Below are 18,202 nucleotides of genomic sequence, written 5' to 3' on the forward strand. Positions count from 1 at the left end.
GAGCCATGTGCACGATCAGAGGGCAAGAGAATAGGCATTATGAAGAGAGGCCGAGAGCTATGGGACTCTTCAGCCTGGAAAAACACAGGCTCCGGGCTGAGCTGGTGGCTGCTTATAAGTACATAAGGGGTGTACATCAGGATCTGGGAGAACATCTGTTCACTAGAGCACCCCAAGGAAAAACAAAGACCAACTGTCGTAAACTCCTACAAGACCATTTTAGGTTGGACATTAGAAAAAAATTCTTTATGGTCCAAGCCCCCAAGACATGGAATAGATTCCCTCCAGAAATGGTGCAGGCACCTAGTCTGGACTCATTTAAAAAATGCTTGGATGTTTATCTTGCTGGGATCATTAGACCCTAGCTGACTTCCTGCCCCTGGGGCAGGGGGCTGGACTTGATGATCTTTGAGGTCCCTTCCAGCCCTAATGTCTATGAAATCTATGAAATCTCCAGCCTTGGCTGTAAGCAACACTCAATGCTTCTGGGGAGGCTTAAAAACACCCTGACACATATAACAGAAAAGGAGGAGAGAACCAACCAGGAAAGCCCAGAAGCATGGAAAATACCCATGGTACAGCATAGGCATAGCTACACCTAGATCATTCCTGACCAGTGGCTGTCCAGCTTCTTGTTGAACACCTCCAGTGATAAAGTCCACGACATTTCTAGGCAGTCTATTTCGCTGCTTCACTGTTCTACCTGAAGAAGTTTTTTCCAGATATGTAATCTAAACTTACTTTGCTGCAACTTCTAGCCATTGATCCACATCCTTGTCTCTGCAGAACAGGTGCTTTCCCTCTTCTTTATTGCAGCCCTTCAAGTATTTGAAGACTGCAATCATGTCTTGCGCCTTTTCCGCAAGCTGAACATGCTTAGTTCTTTTAACCTCTCCTTGTATAGCTTGCTTTGCAAGCCCTTTGTCTTTGTGGCCCACTTCTAGACCTTCTCTAACTTCTCTATGACCTTTTAAAAATGAGGAGCTCAGAACTGCACACAGTACTCCAGATGAGACCTAACCAGTGCTGAGTAGAGAGGCATTATCACCTCCTATGTCTTGCACCTAATGTTTCTGTTGATGCATCCCAAAACTGCATTTGCCTTTTGAGCAGCTGCATCACACTGCAGACTCACACTGAGTCTATGGTCTACCAAGACTCCCAAGTCCTTTTCCACAGTGCTGCCATCCAGCTAGGTGCCACCTATTTTATATTTGTGTTTTTGACTGTTCCTCCAGAAGTGTGGAACTTTGCATTTGTCTGGATTGAACTTCATCCTGTTAGCTGTAGCCCACCCTTCCAATCAGTTAGGATCTTTCTGAATTGCTCTCACATCCTCCACCATGTTTGCAGTCCTTCCCAGTTTCACATCATTCTCAAATTTGCTCAATAAGCTTTCTGTGCCAGCATGTAAATCATTAATAAACATGTTGAACAGTACCAGGCCCAGGGCAGACCCTTGTGGGACTTCACTCGAAACCTACTATCATTTTGACATGGATCTGTTAATAATATCCCTTTGCTTGTGGCCATTGAGCCAGTTATCTATCCACCTTATAGTAATTTTATCTAGCCCACATTTCTCTAATTTGTTTATGAGAAGACTGTGTGGGACCTTGTCAAAAGCCTTGCTGAAGTCCACATACATGATATCCATAGCATTCCCTTCATCCACCCAAGTACTTACTTTGTCAAAGGGGATCAAGTTTGTTTGACATGATTTGTTTTTCATAAATCCATGTTGGCTGCTCGCAATCAGCCCTTTTTTTTTGCATGTACTTGCAAATGGTCTTCTTTAGGATATGCTCCAGTAACTTCCCAGGTTTTGAGATGATGCTGTCTGTAGATCCCCAGGTCCTCCTTCTTGCCTTTTTTAAAGAGGGGCCCCTCTTTAACACTGGCCCCTTTCCGGTCCTCTGGTACCTGGCCCATCTTCCACAACTCCGTGAAGAACATTGCCAAGGGATCCAAGATCTCCTCTGCCAGTTTCTTCAGTTCCTTGGGACAAAGCTTATCCAGCCTTGCTGACTTAAATTCATTCAGACCCAACAAGAGCTCTCTGACCATTTATTTTATCATCTCCTCCTTCATCTTGCCCCCTTCATTTTCCAGATGATCCCTATTAGGTGTCTTGCTGCAGCTTAATTTTTTTGTGAAGCCTGAGGCAAAGTAGCTGTTGAGTAGCCACACCTTCTTTGCATCTTCAGTTAGGAGTTCCCCCTGGTTTGTTAACAGGGGACCCACAGCTTCTTTTTGCCCCTTCTTTCTGGCCAGCATACTTATAGAACCTCTTCTTTTTGTCCATAATCTCCTTTGCCAGGTGCAGCTCATGCTTTGTCTTTGCCTTCTTGATGTTGTCCCTGCAGGTTCTTGCTATTTCCTGCTATGCTTCCTTGGTGACCTGCCCATTCTTAAATTGCCTCTATGCTTTCCTTTTGCATTTGAGGCATTTTAGAAGCTCTGGGTACAGCCACATTGGTCTATATCACCTTCACATCCTCCACCAATTCTTCCCTGTTGGTCAGGACAGCATCCAAGACGGATGATCTTCTAATTGTATCCTTCACTTTCTGGAAGAGAAAGTTGTCCTCCACGCAAGTTAGGAACCGGCTTGATATTGTATGCTGATTGCATTGTTCTTCTAGCGGATGTCCTGAAAATTGAAGTCTCCCATCAGTACCATCCCATAGCTTTTGGATAGAGTTACCACCTACTTCAAAAGTGCCTCATCCATCTCCTCTTCCTGATTAGGTGGCCTGTAATAATGTCACATCTTTCACCTTTCATCTTTTTACCCAAATGCATTCTGCTTTGCTGTCTTCTTCCTCCTGAAGCAGGGAACAAGTGTATGTGCTTCTGGCATACCAGGCAACATCACCACCTTTTCTCCTGACCTTGTCCTTGCAAAACAGAGTGTAACCCTCCATACTGACAGTCGTAAGAGCTTCCCCACCAGGTCTCAATGGCTGCTTGTACATGTGATGAAAATTGCCCATTTTTGTGCTTTAATTGTATCACGGTCTACACGTGAGGGTTTTTTCTACAATTTAAATTAGTTTGTTATGTTGCAAACTAAACCACCTCTGCATGTAGTTTAGTTTGCAGTGTTGCTATCTGTAACATTGCAGCCTTTTGGCAGCTTGCCCTCTCCCCTTTCCTCCCCCTCCCCGCCCAAATGCGGGAGAGGCAGGCTGAAGGCAGAAGCAGCAAGGGGCTGATCCTTTTTATTTTTTCCTGCAGGAGCCTTCCTGCCTCTCCCATGGCCAGGGGACGAGCTGCCGGTGGGCCAAGTAGCCTCTGAGCTGCAGGGGATCCCAGCCGGATGCTGCCCTAGCTTGGGCTCAGGAACAGTTAGATTGGACTGAGCGCTGCCTCTGAGCTGGGGCAGCACCTACCCACTAGCCATCTGTGGGGGTGGTCCCGGGGGAGGGGACACTGCTGCTGCAGAGAGAAGGACCAGGGCCCTCTGCAGTTCAGGACCTGCTGACAGCTCACTCCCTTGCCACAGAAGAGACAGGCAGGCTCTGCGAAATAACTCTTACTAGGTTAGCCAGACAGTGTTCAAAGATGTTGTTCCCCATTTTTGTCAGATGGATCCCATCTCTTGATAGCAGTCCTCCTCCCAAGAACATCCACCCATTCTCAAAGAAGCCAGAGCCTTCACATTGACACTAACATGTCAGCCACGCATTCACTTCCAAGATACAGTGGTCTCTGCTTGGACCCCTGCCTTCCATGGGATGAATCAATAGGAACACCACCTGTGATCCAGGTTCTTTACTCCTGCCAAGAGCCTCATTGTTACCTCTGAGCTGCTCCTATTCTGGCAGTATCATTGGTGCCTACATAGAGACAAGCAGGAAGGGGTAGTGGTTCAAAGGATGGATGAGCCTTGGCAGAGTCTGTGACATCCTAAATTCAGGCTCCAGGCAGACAGCACACCTCCCAGGCACCCAAATCCAGATGATAAATTGATGCCTCCGTTCACCACAAAAGGGACTCACCAACTACCAACACTCTTCTCTTCCTTCTTTGGACATTGATCCTGGAGTCCCTGTCTACCACAGAGTGCTTGAAAGCAGTTGCTGACTTCAGTCCATTCCTCTTCAATCCTGGGGACTCTCCTTCCTTGAGTAGTCACATGCTGCCACTTCTCATTGCCCTTTGGCCCGTCCGGTACCAGCCTCTCTTAACTCTTGTCCAAGTAATATTCCTGGTTCCTGATGCAATGCAGCATGGATACCTGTGCTTCCAACCTGTGAATCCTCTCCTCTAGGGCAGACACTAGCTTACACTTGGTGCAGATGAAGTGCTCCTGATCTCTGGGAGGAACACAAACATGGCACATCCCATGCAGGTCACAACAGCTGACCTAGACTTCATTTGTGCTTTCTTTACTCCCTGGAGAACACCAATGCTGTAAGGAGAAGAAAAAGAGAAGAGGGGGTAGTGGGGAAAGACACAGCACAAGAACCTGGACACCAAGCACCCGCACACAGTCTCCTGCTTCCTGGCTATCTCCTACAGCAAACTTACTAAGCAAACTCCCTCTTTCTTCACTGCTCCCACAGTTTTCTAGGGGCTGTCTTTTTATAAAACTGCCTATCCTAGCTCCACCCCTCTATTATCTAAACTAGCCCCACTCAGACCAAGCCCTATCATTCAGTCACTCTGGAAGGGAGACGAAAGGAAAAGGACAGAGGGAGAGAAAGAAGAGAAAAAGTGGAGGAGAAAGAAAGAGGGAGAAAATAAAAAAAAAACCCAAAACAAAACACCCCCCCCCACACACACACACACACGCATCAGGCACTAGGCAAACACTTTAGTACCAATCAGCCCACCCCAAGTCACTAGCAGAGAAAAGCCTCTTCAAGGCAGTCCCACTCCTGAGCTGCTTAGATTAGTCCCACTCTCTGCTTACTGCTCAGCTTGCAGGTATTAGCACAGTATCTTTTTTGCTTTCCAGGACACAGAGATCATCAACACGGCCATTCTGACGGGCAGGACAGTGGCCATCCCTGTGAAGGTCATTGCCATAGAGATGACAGGCATCATCACAGATGTCTCAGCCATGGTCGAGTGCAAGTCCAACAATGAGGACATTATCAAGGTAAGCATGAGTGCAGAGCAGCCACCCCTGGCTCTGCTGGGTTCGCTGAAGCCTGACAATGCCAGGAGCCCTCAACTCAGAGACTTTTCACCCCAACTGGGAGCACTGACTCTGTCCAAACTGATAGCAGGGATATGACGTGAGGCTAGGCTTCATGGAGTCCCCCTGATGCCAGGATCATGGCAGTTTCCTGGAACATAAGACTGGAAGAACCTCATGGTTCATCATGACGAGTTCCCTGCTATTGCAGAAGCTGTGTGTGACAGCCTTTGTTATAAACTCATCAAGCCCTGACTTAGAGGTAATTAGGACTTTTTGCCTCCATTGTCTAATTGGAAGGTAGTCCTCTCTAGGCATCCTTGTTAGTAGGACTCCAAAACAGCCTGACACTCAGGATCTAAACTTTGGGTAGAAAAAGACAGATTGTCAGCAAGTGAAAATCAGCAAAAGCCATTGTCCTCAGTGGGATAATGCCAGTTTAGTCCAGTGAGGGAATCCAGCTTGACTTTATCTTTGCAGGCAGGACGATATAACCTATAGGCTGGGACCCCCAAGCAGCCAGCATGGTACCTGCCTGAGTCTTCAGGCAGTAACTTTGAGGTTCACTCTGCTTCCATGAGCAGAGCAAACCAAGCTCTGACCACCAGGTTTTCAGCAGCCACACTGCCATTAACATTGTTGTTGCTAATCCTTTTAATGGGAACAGCTGGCTAAGATAGCTGCAGGATCAGGAACTTGAACAGGGGTCAAATCAGGCTGGATGCTGCCAGCATGGGCAGGGGATGGGGATAAGACACTGAAACTCTTCCCTGTTGTCTGTCTTCGTACACTTCTCTCTCCCTCCCTCTGTCTCTGTGGTTTAGCCCAACAAGGTAAAACAGAGCACTCAGACCTGTTTGCCCAGCCCTGAGACTTGCTTCTCTCAGCTCTGGGTCACTCACAGCCCCCATCTCTGTCCCTGGAGCCTAATCCCATCTCCAAAGTTTTCTCAAGGTCCACAGCAGACAGGATCTCCGCTCCTTTTCTCTTGACTCAGACTCAGGCACCGTATCAGCTCATGAGGACAGATCAGAAGGACCCTCCTGGGCTGCTGCAGGTCCTGGCTGCTCTAAGCAATCTGGCTGTCCATCCACAGTCTCTTCCTACCCCACCCAGAACTAGCTTTGGCGCTCAACTCTCTCCACACCAGGGGAAATCACTGAATTTTATGTACAGTAAAGCAGTGTCTACTGGATCATTACCCTGTAATGAGAATGGCAGTCCCAGTGTCCTACCCCTTTGTGCTATATCCTTGGGCTGCTGACCTGCCACTCACTCTCAGAAAGACCAGTGCCAGGAATTGTTCTGTGATTGTTTCAGCCATAGTGGCTTGCAGCCCTGTGTCACAGGGGGTGTAGAAGGGTCTCCCCATAATACCCCTCAACTTAGGCACTATATCAACACATGAGGACAGTTCAGAAGGATCCTCTTGGGCCTCTGCAGGTCCTGGCTGCTCTAAACAACCTGGCTGCCCAACCACAGTCTCTGCCCACTCTGCCCAGAGCCAGCCCTACCACTCAACTCTGTCCTCAAGACCTTTGTTAACACATGCATTCTTACCAACATATACCTGCTAACATACCCACAGAACTTTGCTGACACACGTGCCTACGTTCCTACACACACACACACACAAGCATACACACTCACACAGTCTTGCTAACACACAGGTGCACACAACCACAACCTCTCACTAGCGCACAAGCTCTAACATCTACACTCCAGATAAGACCTATGCATTCACAGTCTCACTAATACATGCTCTCCTGTGAGCACACATACCTGTACATTTATCGTAGGATACTCATTTACACATTTATCCTAGGATACTCACGTTTTCTCTCATATTCACACACATGCACTTCATATATACATGCCCCTGCTTACATATACACATACTCTCACAGTCCTGCCTGAGCGCCTCATTTCTTGCCCTCTGGTTAATTCATGTTCACATGAATACACTCTCTAGGCGACAAACTTCCACTGAGATGAGTGCACTAGTATGCACTGCTATAGACCCTGAGCTACATTCTTGCTAGCACATGCATGCATGTGCATGCACACACACGCATGCACTCACACACATGCGTCCACACACACGCACACACACACACACGATTCTATGGGGTATTCATTCCAGTGCCTGCAGTAGGATTTATCCCACTTATTTTTAAACAGAAGTCCCCCTGGCTCTTCTTGTCCTGCTAGACCCATGCAACCCCACTGAACTCAGTGCAAGGGCATATGACTCAGGCCATAGCTGGGAATACCGATGAGCGCTGCCCTTAGTGTACAAGCAAGCACGCACAGAGTGTTAGCCAAGGGGCTGGCATTGGCACAGCCAGGCTGACTGCCCTAGAGACCACAAGCCTGGCCACACAGTGTATGCTTCAGGTAGGGTTTATGTTCCCTGTCTGGCCTTCATGCCCTCTGGTGAGACAAGAGGGACCACATCCTCTGGGACATGGGTGTTCCCCTGTGGGCTGTTGACCTAACCCAAGGGAGTTTGGTGCTCAGCTTCCAGTGATTGGGGACCTAATTGTGTTGTGCTCCTATGAAAAAACCAAAAAAACAACCCAGAGTCAAAAAAACAACTTGGTCAACATCTCACTACACTGCTGTACCTCCAGCCTCCCAGCCAGGTGCCCTGGAGCCAAGAGGCAGTGAGTCATTTCTGAGTTAACATGGCTCCTTCACCTCTGCCTGCTCTCCTAGGATTGCCAGTACAGGATTGTGAGTGAGGAGTTTGTGCCAGTTATTCTTAGATGGTTCTTATGGAGACTCCCAGCAACCAGTGCTATGTCCATAGGTGAGATGGAGTCATTCATTCAGTGGGACTTTCCCTGAGCTTATGTCAGCACTGCAACTGAAAGGTGCACTTATCTCAGACCCCGCCATGGCCTGTATAAGCCCACATGAGACCCTTAGTTCTTAGTCAGGCAACCAGTCCATGCTGAAGTCTGTTCCCTTGGGGCCTTCATTGCCACTGATACCTAAGCTAGCTAGGTTAAATTTTATGCAAGTATTTCTGTGCAGGTATCACATTACTGATCACAGTGTAGCCATAGTCTGATACCCACCAAACTCATCTCACCAAACAGCCTTGAGATGACATGCTCCAAATTGGACTCTTCTCCCAGAGCTGTGATTTCCAGGGCTCTGTGGGGGAAAGGCAGTTAATCACAGTCCCCAGGGAAGCTGTGGGATTACTCCAGCATTTAATGTACTGGCAGTAGGAAGCAGCTATAACTACAGGTTATCAAGCCAGTTATTACTGATAAGGCAAAATATTGTTGCCTTGAAATGTAAACTGCAAGTTCTCATTAATGGCTTCACTTCCACCTCAGAGTCTCATTTATTTCCAGTTAGAATCAGATGCTAGAGTGAGCCAGCTCCTGCTGACACTCCAATTGCACAGCTTTTCCCCAGGTGCCACCGGAACAGAGCCATCAAAGCTCTTTACTTGTGCTTTGCTGGATCCTGGGGGCTGCCATCAGAGCTTTCAGAGGTGGCTGCCCAGCCCCCTACAAACCACTGGCAGGAAGGAGTGAAGGGGCAGGAGGTGATCTCAGAACTGCCCCTGGCACTGCCCTGGCTAATCTGGAGCAGTCACTCAAGCCAAGACACTTATGCGTGACAGCTGTGAATGGGGTATGATAGGGACAGGGCTGTGAGAGGCACAAGGGAAGGTACAAGGGAGGAAGGGGAAAGATAGAAGCGATAAGGAAAACGAGATGACAAAGATGTTGTCTGTCTCTGTGCAAAGGGTCTGTTTCTGTCTGTCCATCCATCTCCTTCAGTCGTTCTGTCTGTGTGTCTGTCTCTCTACCTGTCTATCTGTATTACATAGCAACCCTCCAAAAACACTTCTTTGTATCTCTCCCCCCCCCACATCTCTCCACTTATCTCTTGTTTTGCTTTCTTCCTCCCGTACCATAAGTGTTTACAGTAAAGTCATCTGCTCAGCATGCTGGTACATTAGGAAGATGTACCCTTGCTCCTGGAGGAGTAGATTAATGCTAAGCCTTTGTATTCCTATTGTACTTTTTATGTCAAAGGGTTCCCGAAGCACCTGACAAACTCCTACACCACAACACCCCTGGCGTGCAGCAGCCTGTTGGGTGGAAAGCAACCATCACATTCAAAGTATATGGTGCAGGAGCAGGCTAGGAGGTAATTTGTTTGCCATGCTGCCCTTCCTGAAAGTGCCAGGGATCTTTAGGGCTGTATTTTCTGAAGGACATCCTCCATTTTGAGCCAGTATCATTTGTGCCGAGAATTCAAAACAGGCATCAGCCTGAGTGCTTCCACTTGTCATCATCTGATCGTGGGTGGAGATCAGACCAGGAACTATGTGCCCTGAGCTGTACCACAGGCACAGGAGAGGAGAGGAGCAAAGACGACATCCATAATAAGGGTAGAGTCAGGCTTTGACTGTTCTGCAAGTGAGGTCTTCACATTGGCCCATGCTAGGCAGGACCTGGGCTCTAATGTCTCCTTCTGGACATCCAATAGACTAAAACTGTATTCTCCTTCCTTAGATACTACACAGGCCCCTTGCTTGCCTTACCATCCAGCATCTAGTGTCCAGCACTCCTCCATGGGACTTGACACTGCCTAGCTTATTACCCTGAAGTTGCAGACCATCCAAAGACCCTTTGCCTGAGTTTTCAAGCAGGAGAGGGTTCAAGAGACAAGGGTAGGGACACCTATTGCTAGAGGCTGTTTACCTAAGTTCCAGAATCAAGCTCTAATCTGCCTGATTTACCGTGCCAGATTCTAATTTATGAAGAACAGTTCTCTGCAGCATGATAAAACACGATAGCAATAATACACTTCAGGATGGACTCCAAGACACTTAAACTGGTTAATGTGCTGCCTTCCTGCTCATAAATCTATTTACACACTGTGCCCCAATCCAGGGGGAGCAGACTCAGGCACACAAGCTAGAATGAATAATGTATCATGCGAACCTCCGGCCCCACAGCCCTCGCCTTCTGCTTTCCATTCAGAGCCCCCTGCAATTTCTTTGCTGAGTTATTTTTTGTTTGTGCCTGAGATTTGTTCTGTAGGAGCTTTCAGCTACCTAGAGAGATTGGGGAGTATGATTATGGTGTCAGGGCTATAAACCTGTTACATAAATCAAAGATTACATAGCAAAATCTGCTATCTGTTACCGTAAATAATTTAACATTAAGGAGAGCTGGGGATGGTTGAATCTACTATCATTGTCTGTGACTCCAGTTATACAGTGCCTATATACATATATATGCATATGGGTATTTCTGTGCCTGTGTATGTATATGCACACATATATGTATGTAGTATGTGTGTGTGGATATATATGTGTGTGTATACATTATTCATTGGACATAGATACATCTAAAGATATCTAGATTATAGAATCATAAGAAAGTAAGGCTTGAAGGGACCTCATGAGATCATCATCTAGTCCAGTCTCCTGCTCAAGGCAGAATCATCCCTGACTACACCACCTAGCCAAGTGCCTGTCCAGCCTGCTCATGAAGAATTCCAAGGCTGGAGATTCTACGACCTTTCTAGTTATCCTGTTGCAGTGCCTGACCACCCTCATAGTCAGAAAGTTCTTCCTAGCTCTGACCTAAATTACTTACGCTGAAGTTTAAGGCTATTTAAGGTCTTGTCCCTATAGCCATAGCCACAGAGAAAGAGTCTATCCCCATGCTTTTTAAATCTCCATTCAGGTATTTGAAGACTGCTATCACATCACTCCTCAGTCTTCTCTTCTCCAAACTAAATGATCCTGGTACTTTCAGCTTTTCCTCATAAGCCTCGTAAGCCATGCTTCTCAGGCCCCTGATAATTTTTGTTGCTGTCTGCTGGACTCTTTCTAATCTATCTATATCTTTTTTGGAGGTTATCTAGTCCAACCATCTGCTCAAAGCAGGAGCCTCCCCAGCTAGATCATCCCAGCCAAGGCTTGTCTAGCCAGGTCTTAAAAACCTCCAAGGATGGAGAGTCTACAGCCTCTCTGGGTAACCTGTTCCAGTGCTTTACTACCCTCCTAGTGAGAAAGTTGTTCCTAATGTCTAAACTAAACTTCCCTTGCTGCAGCTTGAGACCATTGCTCCTTGTTCTGTCCTCTGCCACCACTGAGAACAGTCTATCTCCATTCTCTTTGGAACCGCCCTTCAGGTAGTTGAAGGCGGATGTTAAGTCTCTTCTCAGTCTCCTTACTTCTCTAGGCTAAGTAAGCCCAGTTCCCTTCCCTCAGCCTCCAACCCCCTCACCATTTTTGTTGCTCCCTGCTGGACTCTCTCCAATTTGTCCACATCCTTTCTGTAGCGGGTGGCCCACACCTGGACACAGTATTCCAGATGTGACCGGTTCCAATTAGAGCAGAATAATCACTTCTACAGGTGCACCGATACATGGGTTCAATATCAGATTGGTATTGATATAAAGAAAATTGTCTATATTGGATATCAGCCCAATGGGGCCAATAATTTGGCTGATAAATGCCAGTGCTGCATGCAACCACAGCACAGCACGCAGGCAGCAAGGAGCAGAGCCAGCAGCATGGAGAGCTGCCTCCAGCTGGTCATTCTGAAGGGGAGGGGAGAGGGAAGGGGATGGGGAGGGGCAGATCAACACTCCCTGCAGTGAGAGAGGGGGCAGGGACAGGCACTGTGCAACCGACAGAGGCGCAGCTCATGGCAGGCGCCAGCAGCGCTGGGAGGAGGCTGCAGCCACCCCAAATTTTGCCCCATCTTCGCTTCCCGTGCCGCTGCTGCTCACCCGCCCAGCACTGCCCCAGATTTTCCCGGCACTTGGGTGGAGGAAGGGGTTGAGCCAGGGCTGCGCCAGGCAGCTGGTGGTGGTGGTGCTGGTAGTGAAGCTATGGCGAAATTTGGGGTGGCTGCAGCCTCTTCCCAGTGCTGCTGACGCCTGCTACAAGCCCAGCCCCAGCTGAGAAGAGCCCCGAGCAGCCCTGGCTCCAGCTGCAGTCCACCTGCTATGTGCAGATCTGGGGGCACACGCTCCCCCTGCCCTCCCAGGGTGCAAGCAGCAGTGGGAGCCACCCCTGCCATGAGCTGTGCCTCCATCCCATGTTTCCCTTCCCACCCCCACAGCTGGTCAGCACCTCCCCTGCACCTGCCCCTGCCCTTACCCCCTCCCTCATCACAAGGGTGTTGATCAGCCCCCCGACACACGCCTTGCCCCTGTCCCCTTCTACCACAACAGACTGACCAGCTGGAGGCAGCTGTATCAGATATCGGAATGGTATTGGCCAATATGCCTCCTTAAATATCGGCTATCGGTATTGGCCCCAAAAACCTCTATCGGTGCACCCCTAATCACTTCCCTTGATCTGATGGCAACAGTCCTACTAATGTAGCCCAGTATGTCTTCAGCCTTCTTCACAACAAGGGCACACTGTTGGCTCATATTCAGCTTATTGTCCACTGTAATGAGAGCCACTTAACAAGTTTTGGTGAGGTGTGGGGGCCACACACGAAAAAATTTTTAGAAGATATAATTTTGACAAATTATGAATGAAAAACAAATAATATACTAAAAATAAAACATCTATATATTTTAATTTTATTTAAAAATATATTTTTTGTCCTGATTTATGTTTTTTTGAGTAGCGTATATAAAGGTAATTGCATAATAACTCAAAATAGCCTTACTATTGTATATTGTCAGGGGATGGGGTGTGGTGTCTTTGGTTGCGGGGGCTGGCCATGCTGTAGGTCCCAGGAGCTGGCTGGGGGCGACATGGGGCGCGGGAAAGAGGGAGAGGGGTGTGACAGGTGGCGCATGCAGCAGAGCTTACTCGGGCAATGTAGTACAGGTGCAGCACACCTCCTGCCCCGATCTGGCCTGCAGCTGACCCCATAGTGCTCTGCTTGGGGCCAAACCCCACCCCATCCCACCCACGCCCACCAGCCTCAGCCCTGACCAGCTCACGTAGCTTCCGGCAAGGCTGCTACAGGTGCGGCTACAGCCGCTTGGGTACTGCTTGGCTTCCCCCACCTCGAGTGGCTCCTCATCCTCCACCTGCGGGCCCTGCTGTGCCACTCCAGGCAGGGTGGGGGGTGGGGAGCTGCAGCTGGGCAGCTCCTGTCCCAGTATGTGGGACTCCAGCTGCCTTCCACCCACTCAGCTCCTTGCAGGTGGCTGCTCGTAACACCAGGCAGGCAGTGTAGGTAGAAGGTGGCCTGGAGCCCCACGTGTTGGGGCAGGAGCCTCCTGGCTGCAGGTTCCTCCCCATCTGGAGCAGCACAGCAGGGGCAGGGGTAGGAGGAGGAAGAGGAGCTGCTGGAGGCAGAGGGAGCGGAGCAGCAGCCAGGCAGCTTCAGCCACACCAAGAGCATCCTTGCCAAGGAGCTGTGCTCCCTAGCAAGGGCTGGGGCTGGTGCTGCAGCTGGGGCTGGTGGGAGCACGATGTGAGCTGCCCCAGGGCTCAGGCCTATGCAGTGTGCCTTGGGGGCAGCCACAGGCCAGATCCATTCACTTGGCAGGCACCGGATTTTGCCCACCCCTGTTTACAGAGATGACCGCTGGGGGATGTATGACATCATCATTGGTGTGTCTGTTTACTCTTTTTGGAAGATGAAGCCCTGGGGAACATGAAGGATGTCTGCTGGGGACCATAGGCAGCACTTCTGTACAGCATTAACCATAGAAACAGAGCTGAAGCCTCCATCGGATCCTAGGCCCAGTAGCCCCATTCAGTGCCTTGACAGGAATCCTTCAGCACAGGTTACACAAAGCATGTCCATAATAGAGTTCAGTACATTTAAGAGCTAATATACAGTAGCTTTATAACAGGGATGCTCCATCATCAGAGCAGGGCAGGCAGCTTTTAGGGAATTGGAAAACCAGTGGCCCCAGAAGTGAAGAGCCAGGCGATTTATTAGCTAAGGTAATACAAGCAGCAGACCATCATATTTATTGTGATAAACGGCACAATATCCTCAGTGCTCATTCACCAGGGGATTCATTGGAAAAGCTCATCTTTATTCAAACATAGCTCCAGCAGAGCTGAGATTGTTTTTTCAGACATGCTGAGCTCCTGTCTATCTGATAGCAACTCTGGATCCAAGGAAGGGTCTGGGAATGCAAAACCTCCTCCAACCCCTGACAAAAATATCAGCTTCTTTCTGCCCGGAATAGGAGCTGCTGTTCAAAAAGGCTCAGGACTAGATTTCCAAGGGCTCAGCACCACTGTCAGCGCCAGGATTCCAGTCCCTCGCTCCCATTTCAGCACCTACCTGGGGCTCAGACATGTGCAAGGGGGGGATTTTCAGAAATCATCAGCACCCAACATGCAGCCAGCATAGTGGTTTCCTGAACCTCAATAGTGGGGTCCAAGGTAACTGCCAGCAATAGCATAACTAGGGGCAGGCAAGTGGGCATTAGCCCTAGGCACCCATTTAGAGGGAGCATAAGAATGGTGTCCACTGCCATCACCAGCCCAGCCATCACAACCCTGTCAGTGTCCCATCCACTACTAGTGCTGCTGCTGCTGCTGCTGCTGCCCCAGCCACCACTACTGCTGAGCAGCTTCTGTCACTGACCTCTGTTCACAAGATCTGATGTCCAGTGACCATCTCTGATACAGCAGGGGACATTTCCACCTCTAAATCCCTGAGCTTGCATGGTTTCTTAGTGCTGAGAACCAAGCTCAGCATATCCAAACAAGCTGATTCACAGTGGCAAATGGGTGGCAGCCCATCTTCCACATGCAAAAATGTAGCTGCAGTTAGTTGCAGGTGTGGAACGGTGCCTGCTGAGACACAGGCTGCTTTGGGCTCTGCAGGGAGATCAGAGCCACTGGGCCAAGGTTTTAGACCCTCCTTTTCTCCCTGGAGCCAGGAAGGGCTGTGCTCTTGACTTACTGCCCTAGGAAGGAACTAGAGCGACCCATTAGTAATTTCCTCTTTTATCTTCTTAATTGGCTTGGATTGGTCTGTAATAAGTGGTCCCCTCAGGATATATTTGTTTTATAGCACATTTAATTAATGCTGTTTGCCTAAATGGGAATTATAAAAAGGACAACAATGGGATTCAGAATTGATTTTTTGTGGAGGTACCTTAAAGTATTAACAAGGAGGGAGATGGCAGCAAGTGACACCTTAAAGGCAGCTAATGTGGAAATGCATTAGCAACACTATGCAGCTAACATGAATTCCTTACTTTATGTAAATCTTTTGCAGACAAGCTGCTAGTACATGGCACAAACCAGTACGGTGCCATTGACATATTCATTTCACACTGGCTATCCCTGCAGAGGTCTAGCTGTCTGCACAGCTGGGTCTAATCTCTTTTATGTAGTTGTACTGAAAAGAAACATAATCTCTCAGTTAAGACCCAGAGATATAGATAGAAGTCTCAGGTTCAATTCCCTGTTCTGCTACTGCCTTCCCTGTGTGACCTGGGCCAAGCTACCTAGTCTTCCTGTAACTTGAGAAGTTTGGAGAAGTTGCAAAGGAGGAAAAAGCAAGAACAAAAAGCAAAATGTTGACATTGTTCTATTACACTGGAGAAGAAAAGAAGGGAGAAAACATTAAAGATTTCAGATAAGTTTGAGAGTTTTGAGAAAGTGAAATGTTTCAGTTCAAACTGAAATGAAGCAAAACATGCCACAGACTCAGAGAAGAGTAGGGCTTGCAGGGCCCTCCGGAGGTCACATCCAGTCCAACCCCCTACTTGAGACATGATTATCTCTGGCTAAGCCATTCTGGGAAATAGCATTCTGGAACCTGCCTGAGGGAAAAGAAGAAACATTTCCATGAAGGCAAATGTTTCATTTGGGGTTTTTGGAAAGGGAGAAAGGGCAGCCTGACCCATTCAGATCACACCCAGAAGGGGGCAGCCTAGGACCTTTTTGTCCCATGGCTAACCCAGTCCAAGCCCCCTCAGTGCCATGTGGAATCCAGTTGTACACAGTGGTATTGGGACCTAAGTGACCTTCTGGGCACTGTGCTCTCTGTAGCCACATGCCTGGCAGGCAGGGCTGTTGCGCTAGGTAGTGGAAAGCTCCATCAGTGATAAATTACTCCCTTAACTGGCCCATTAATAACAAGAGCAGCATGCTTCGTGTGGTTTGTCTTTAGAACATGGTCAGTGCGTCCTTGCCAGCTCTTGGCCTTGGGGAGAGGAACTGCTCCAGCCATTTGACATGCTTGATACTCGCTGTTCACTCTCCTTCTATTTTACAGCAAAAACAAGAATGCATTCAAGTGTTTAATGGAGGAACAGACACTACAAGGTCCTATAGCAGGTGCCGCCAATCCAGCCTTGGGCCATCTTTCCGGGTAGCTTTAAGACAGTGATTCTCAATCAGAGTGTCATTTGTACTGTTAATGTACAAATATGATTTTAAAGATAAACCCAGAGATTTCAAATAGGAATTCAGGGTATTGAAATTCTGTTTGGTTGTAGTCTGTCCAGGGTCTCTACTGCAGAAGAATTGCTCTAATATTTTTCTATAGTAAAAAAATGAATGAAAAGTAATAGCTGACATTTTCCAAGGAAAGGGTTGCTTGAAGTCTGAAAACGATGAGATCCCTGTGTCAAGGTGTCTACTATATACAACTGGCAGTACTCAAGAGGTGTACAGATACTATGACGCAAAAGAAAAATGCCTTTGTAGGTATTAGGTAAGTAAAGACAAGAAATAGATAAAGAAACTAAAGAACAGAAAAAATAGATAAAAAATAGCTTAAGAAAATAGAAGAAAGAAAGATAAATAGGAAAAGGAATAGTAAAAGAAAGAAGAGACGGAAACTAGAGAAAAGAAATAGGTAGAGGGAATAGGAAAAGGGAGAAATTGAAGAAATAGAGAAAGAAACTAGGCAGGTAGGTCAGTTGACCTATCTCTATCTCCTGGAGGCAGTGGTGCATGTGCTGCTATCAGGCTGAGATCAGTGCTCCAGTTCTCCACATTTCTGTCCAGCTTTCCCCTCATCTTTCACTCTCCAGCTGACACACAGAAATGTGTTTGCCTCATCCACAGATAGAGGCTGTCTCAGGACTGCTGTGGGCTAGAAGGACCAAGAGACTCCATCCAATCCAAGCTCTCTAGGCTGCCCTCTCTTCAACTTCCCCCACAAGGGGCTCCTCAGCAAAGGGGTGGGGGGACACAAACCCTGAAGGGGAACAGAGGGAGGAGGCGGGCCTGGTCCAGCAACAGCCCAGACTTACAAAGCTCGTGAATCCAGAGCTGACTTGTACAAGTGGAGCTCCTGGAGTCAATAATGCATCTCCATTGGCTATGCAGAGCTGTGACTCATGGGAACTACAGCTCCCATAAGTCTGCACCATCCTGAGCCAGGCACCCAGCCACACAACGTGCTGAGACCCACACTCTCTCTGGCTCGTGTGCTGCCAGGGGTCTGGGTGAGCTGTCAAAGGAGTGCTCCAGTGGTGGGGTTAGAGCACCCCCTGTTGCAGGCTTCAGTCCACCCAATGGCCCCAGGGTGGTTGATGGAGGCCACCAACCATGCCACACAGCCCGTGTGCTCTCCTCCCTCTTCTCCACAGGTATCCAGCAGCTGTGACTACGTCTTTGTCAGCGGGAAGGAATCACGTGGCTCCATGAATGCCAGGGTGACTTTCAACTATGAACACCTCAGCGCCCTGCTGGAGATGACGGTCTGGGTGCCCAAGCTCCCACTGCACATCGAGCTCTCGGATGCCAGGCTGAGTCAAGTGAAAGGCTGGAGGGTCCCCATCCTGCCAGACAGGAGGTGGGCACCTATGCCAGGGCTAGGGTAGAGAGCAAGCGTCTGCTTAGGGGAGGATACAGGAAACAAGGGGAAGATGAGAAATGGCCTTGATCAGCTTTGCCAGTCACTAGTGCAGCTCCCATGGACTATATCTGGGTGCTCAGCCCTCCTGGCAACCAGGCCCTGTACATCTGCTCCGACTCGGGGCTTTGTGGGTCATGGAGCCATTGACCTCAAGGGCAAGGCTCTCTTTGGTTCTCATAGCTGCAGACTCAGGCCTAGCCCAGCCCCACCAAGCACCTGGCTATTGGGCTCCCTGTGCAGCCCTTGG

General features: G+C 48.6%; 1 protein-coding gene across 1 annotated transcript in view; it reads left to right on the top strand.

Annotated features, from left to right (window-relative positions):
- Positions 1–18,202, top strand: part of TMEM132E (transmembrane protein 132E) — a 235,166-nt gene that overhangs the window by 206,026 nt on the left and 10,938 nt on the right. Inside the window, exons 5-6 of the mRNA XM_090025698.1 lie at positions 4,967–5,110; positions 17,687–17,892. Coding sequence (XP_089881824.1) covers positions 4,967–5,110; positions 17,687–17,892 — 350 coding nt within the window. The remainder of the gene's footprint in view (positions 1–4,966; positions 5,111–17,686; positions 17,893–18,202) is intronic.

This window comes from Crocodylus siamensis, chromosome 13 (genome assembly GCF_052110815.1).
Source record: "Crocodylus siamensis isolate JL-2025a chromosome 13, ASM5211081v1, whole genome shotgun sequence".
In the NCBI taxonomy this organism is placed as follows: domain Eukaryota; kingdom Metazoa; phylum Chordata; order Crocodylia; family Crocodylidae; genus Crocodylus; species Crocodylus siamensis.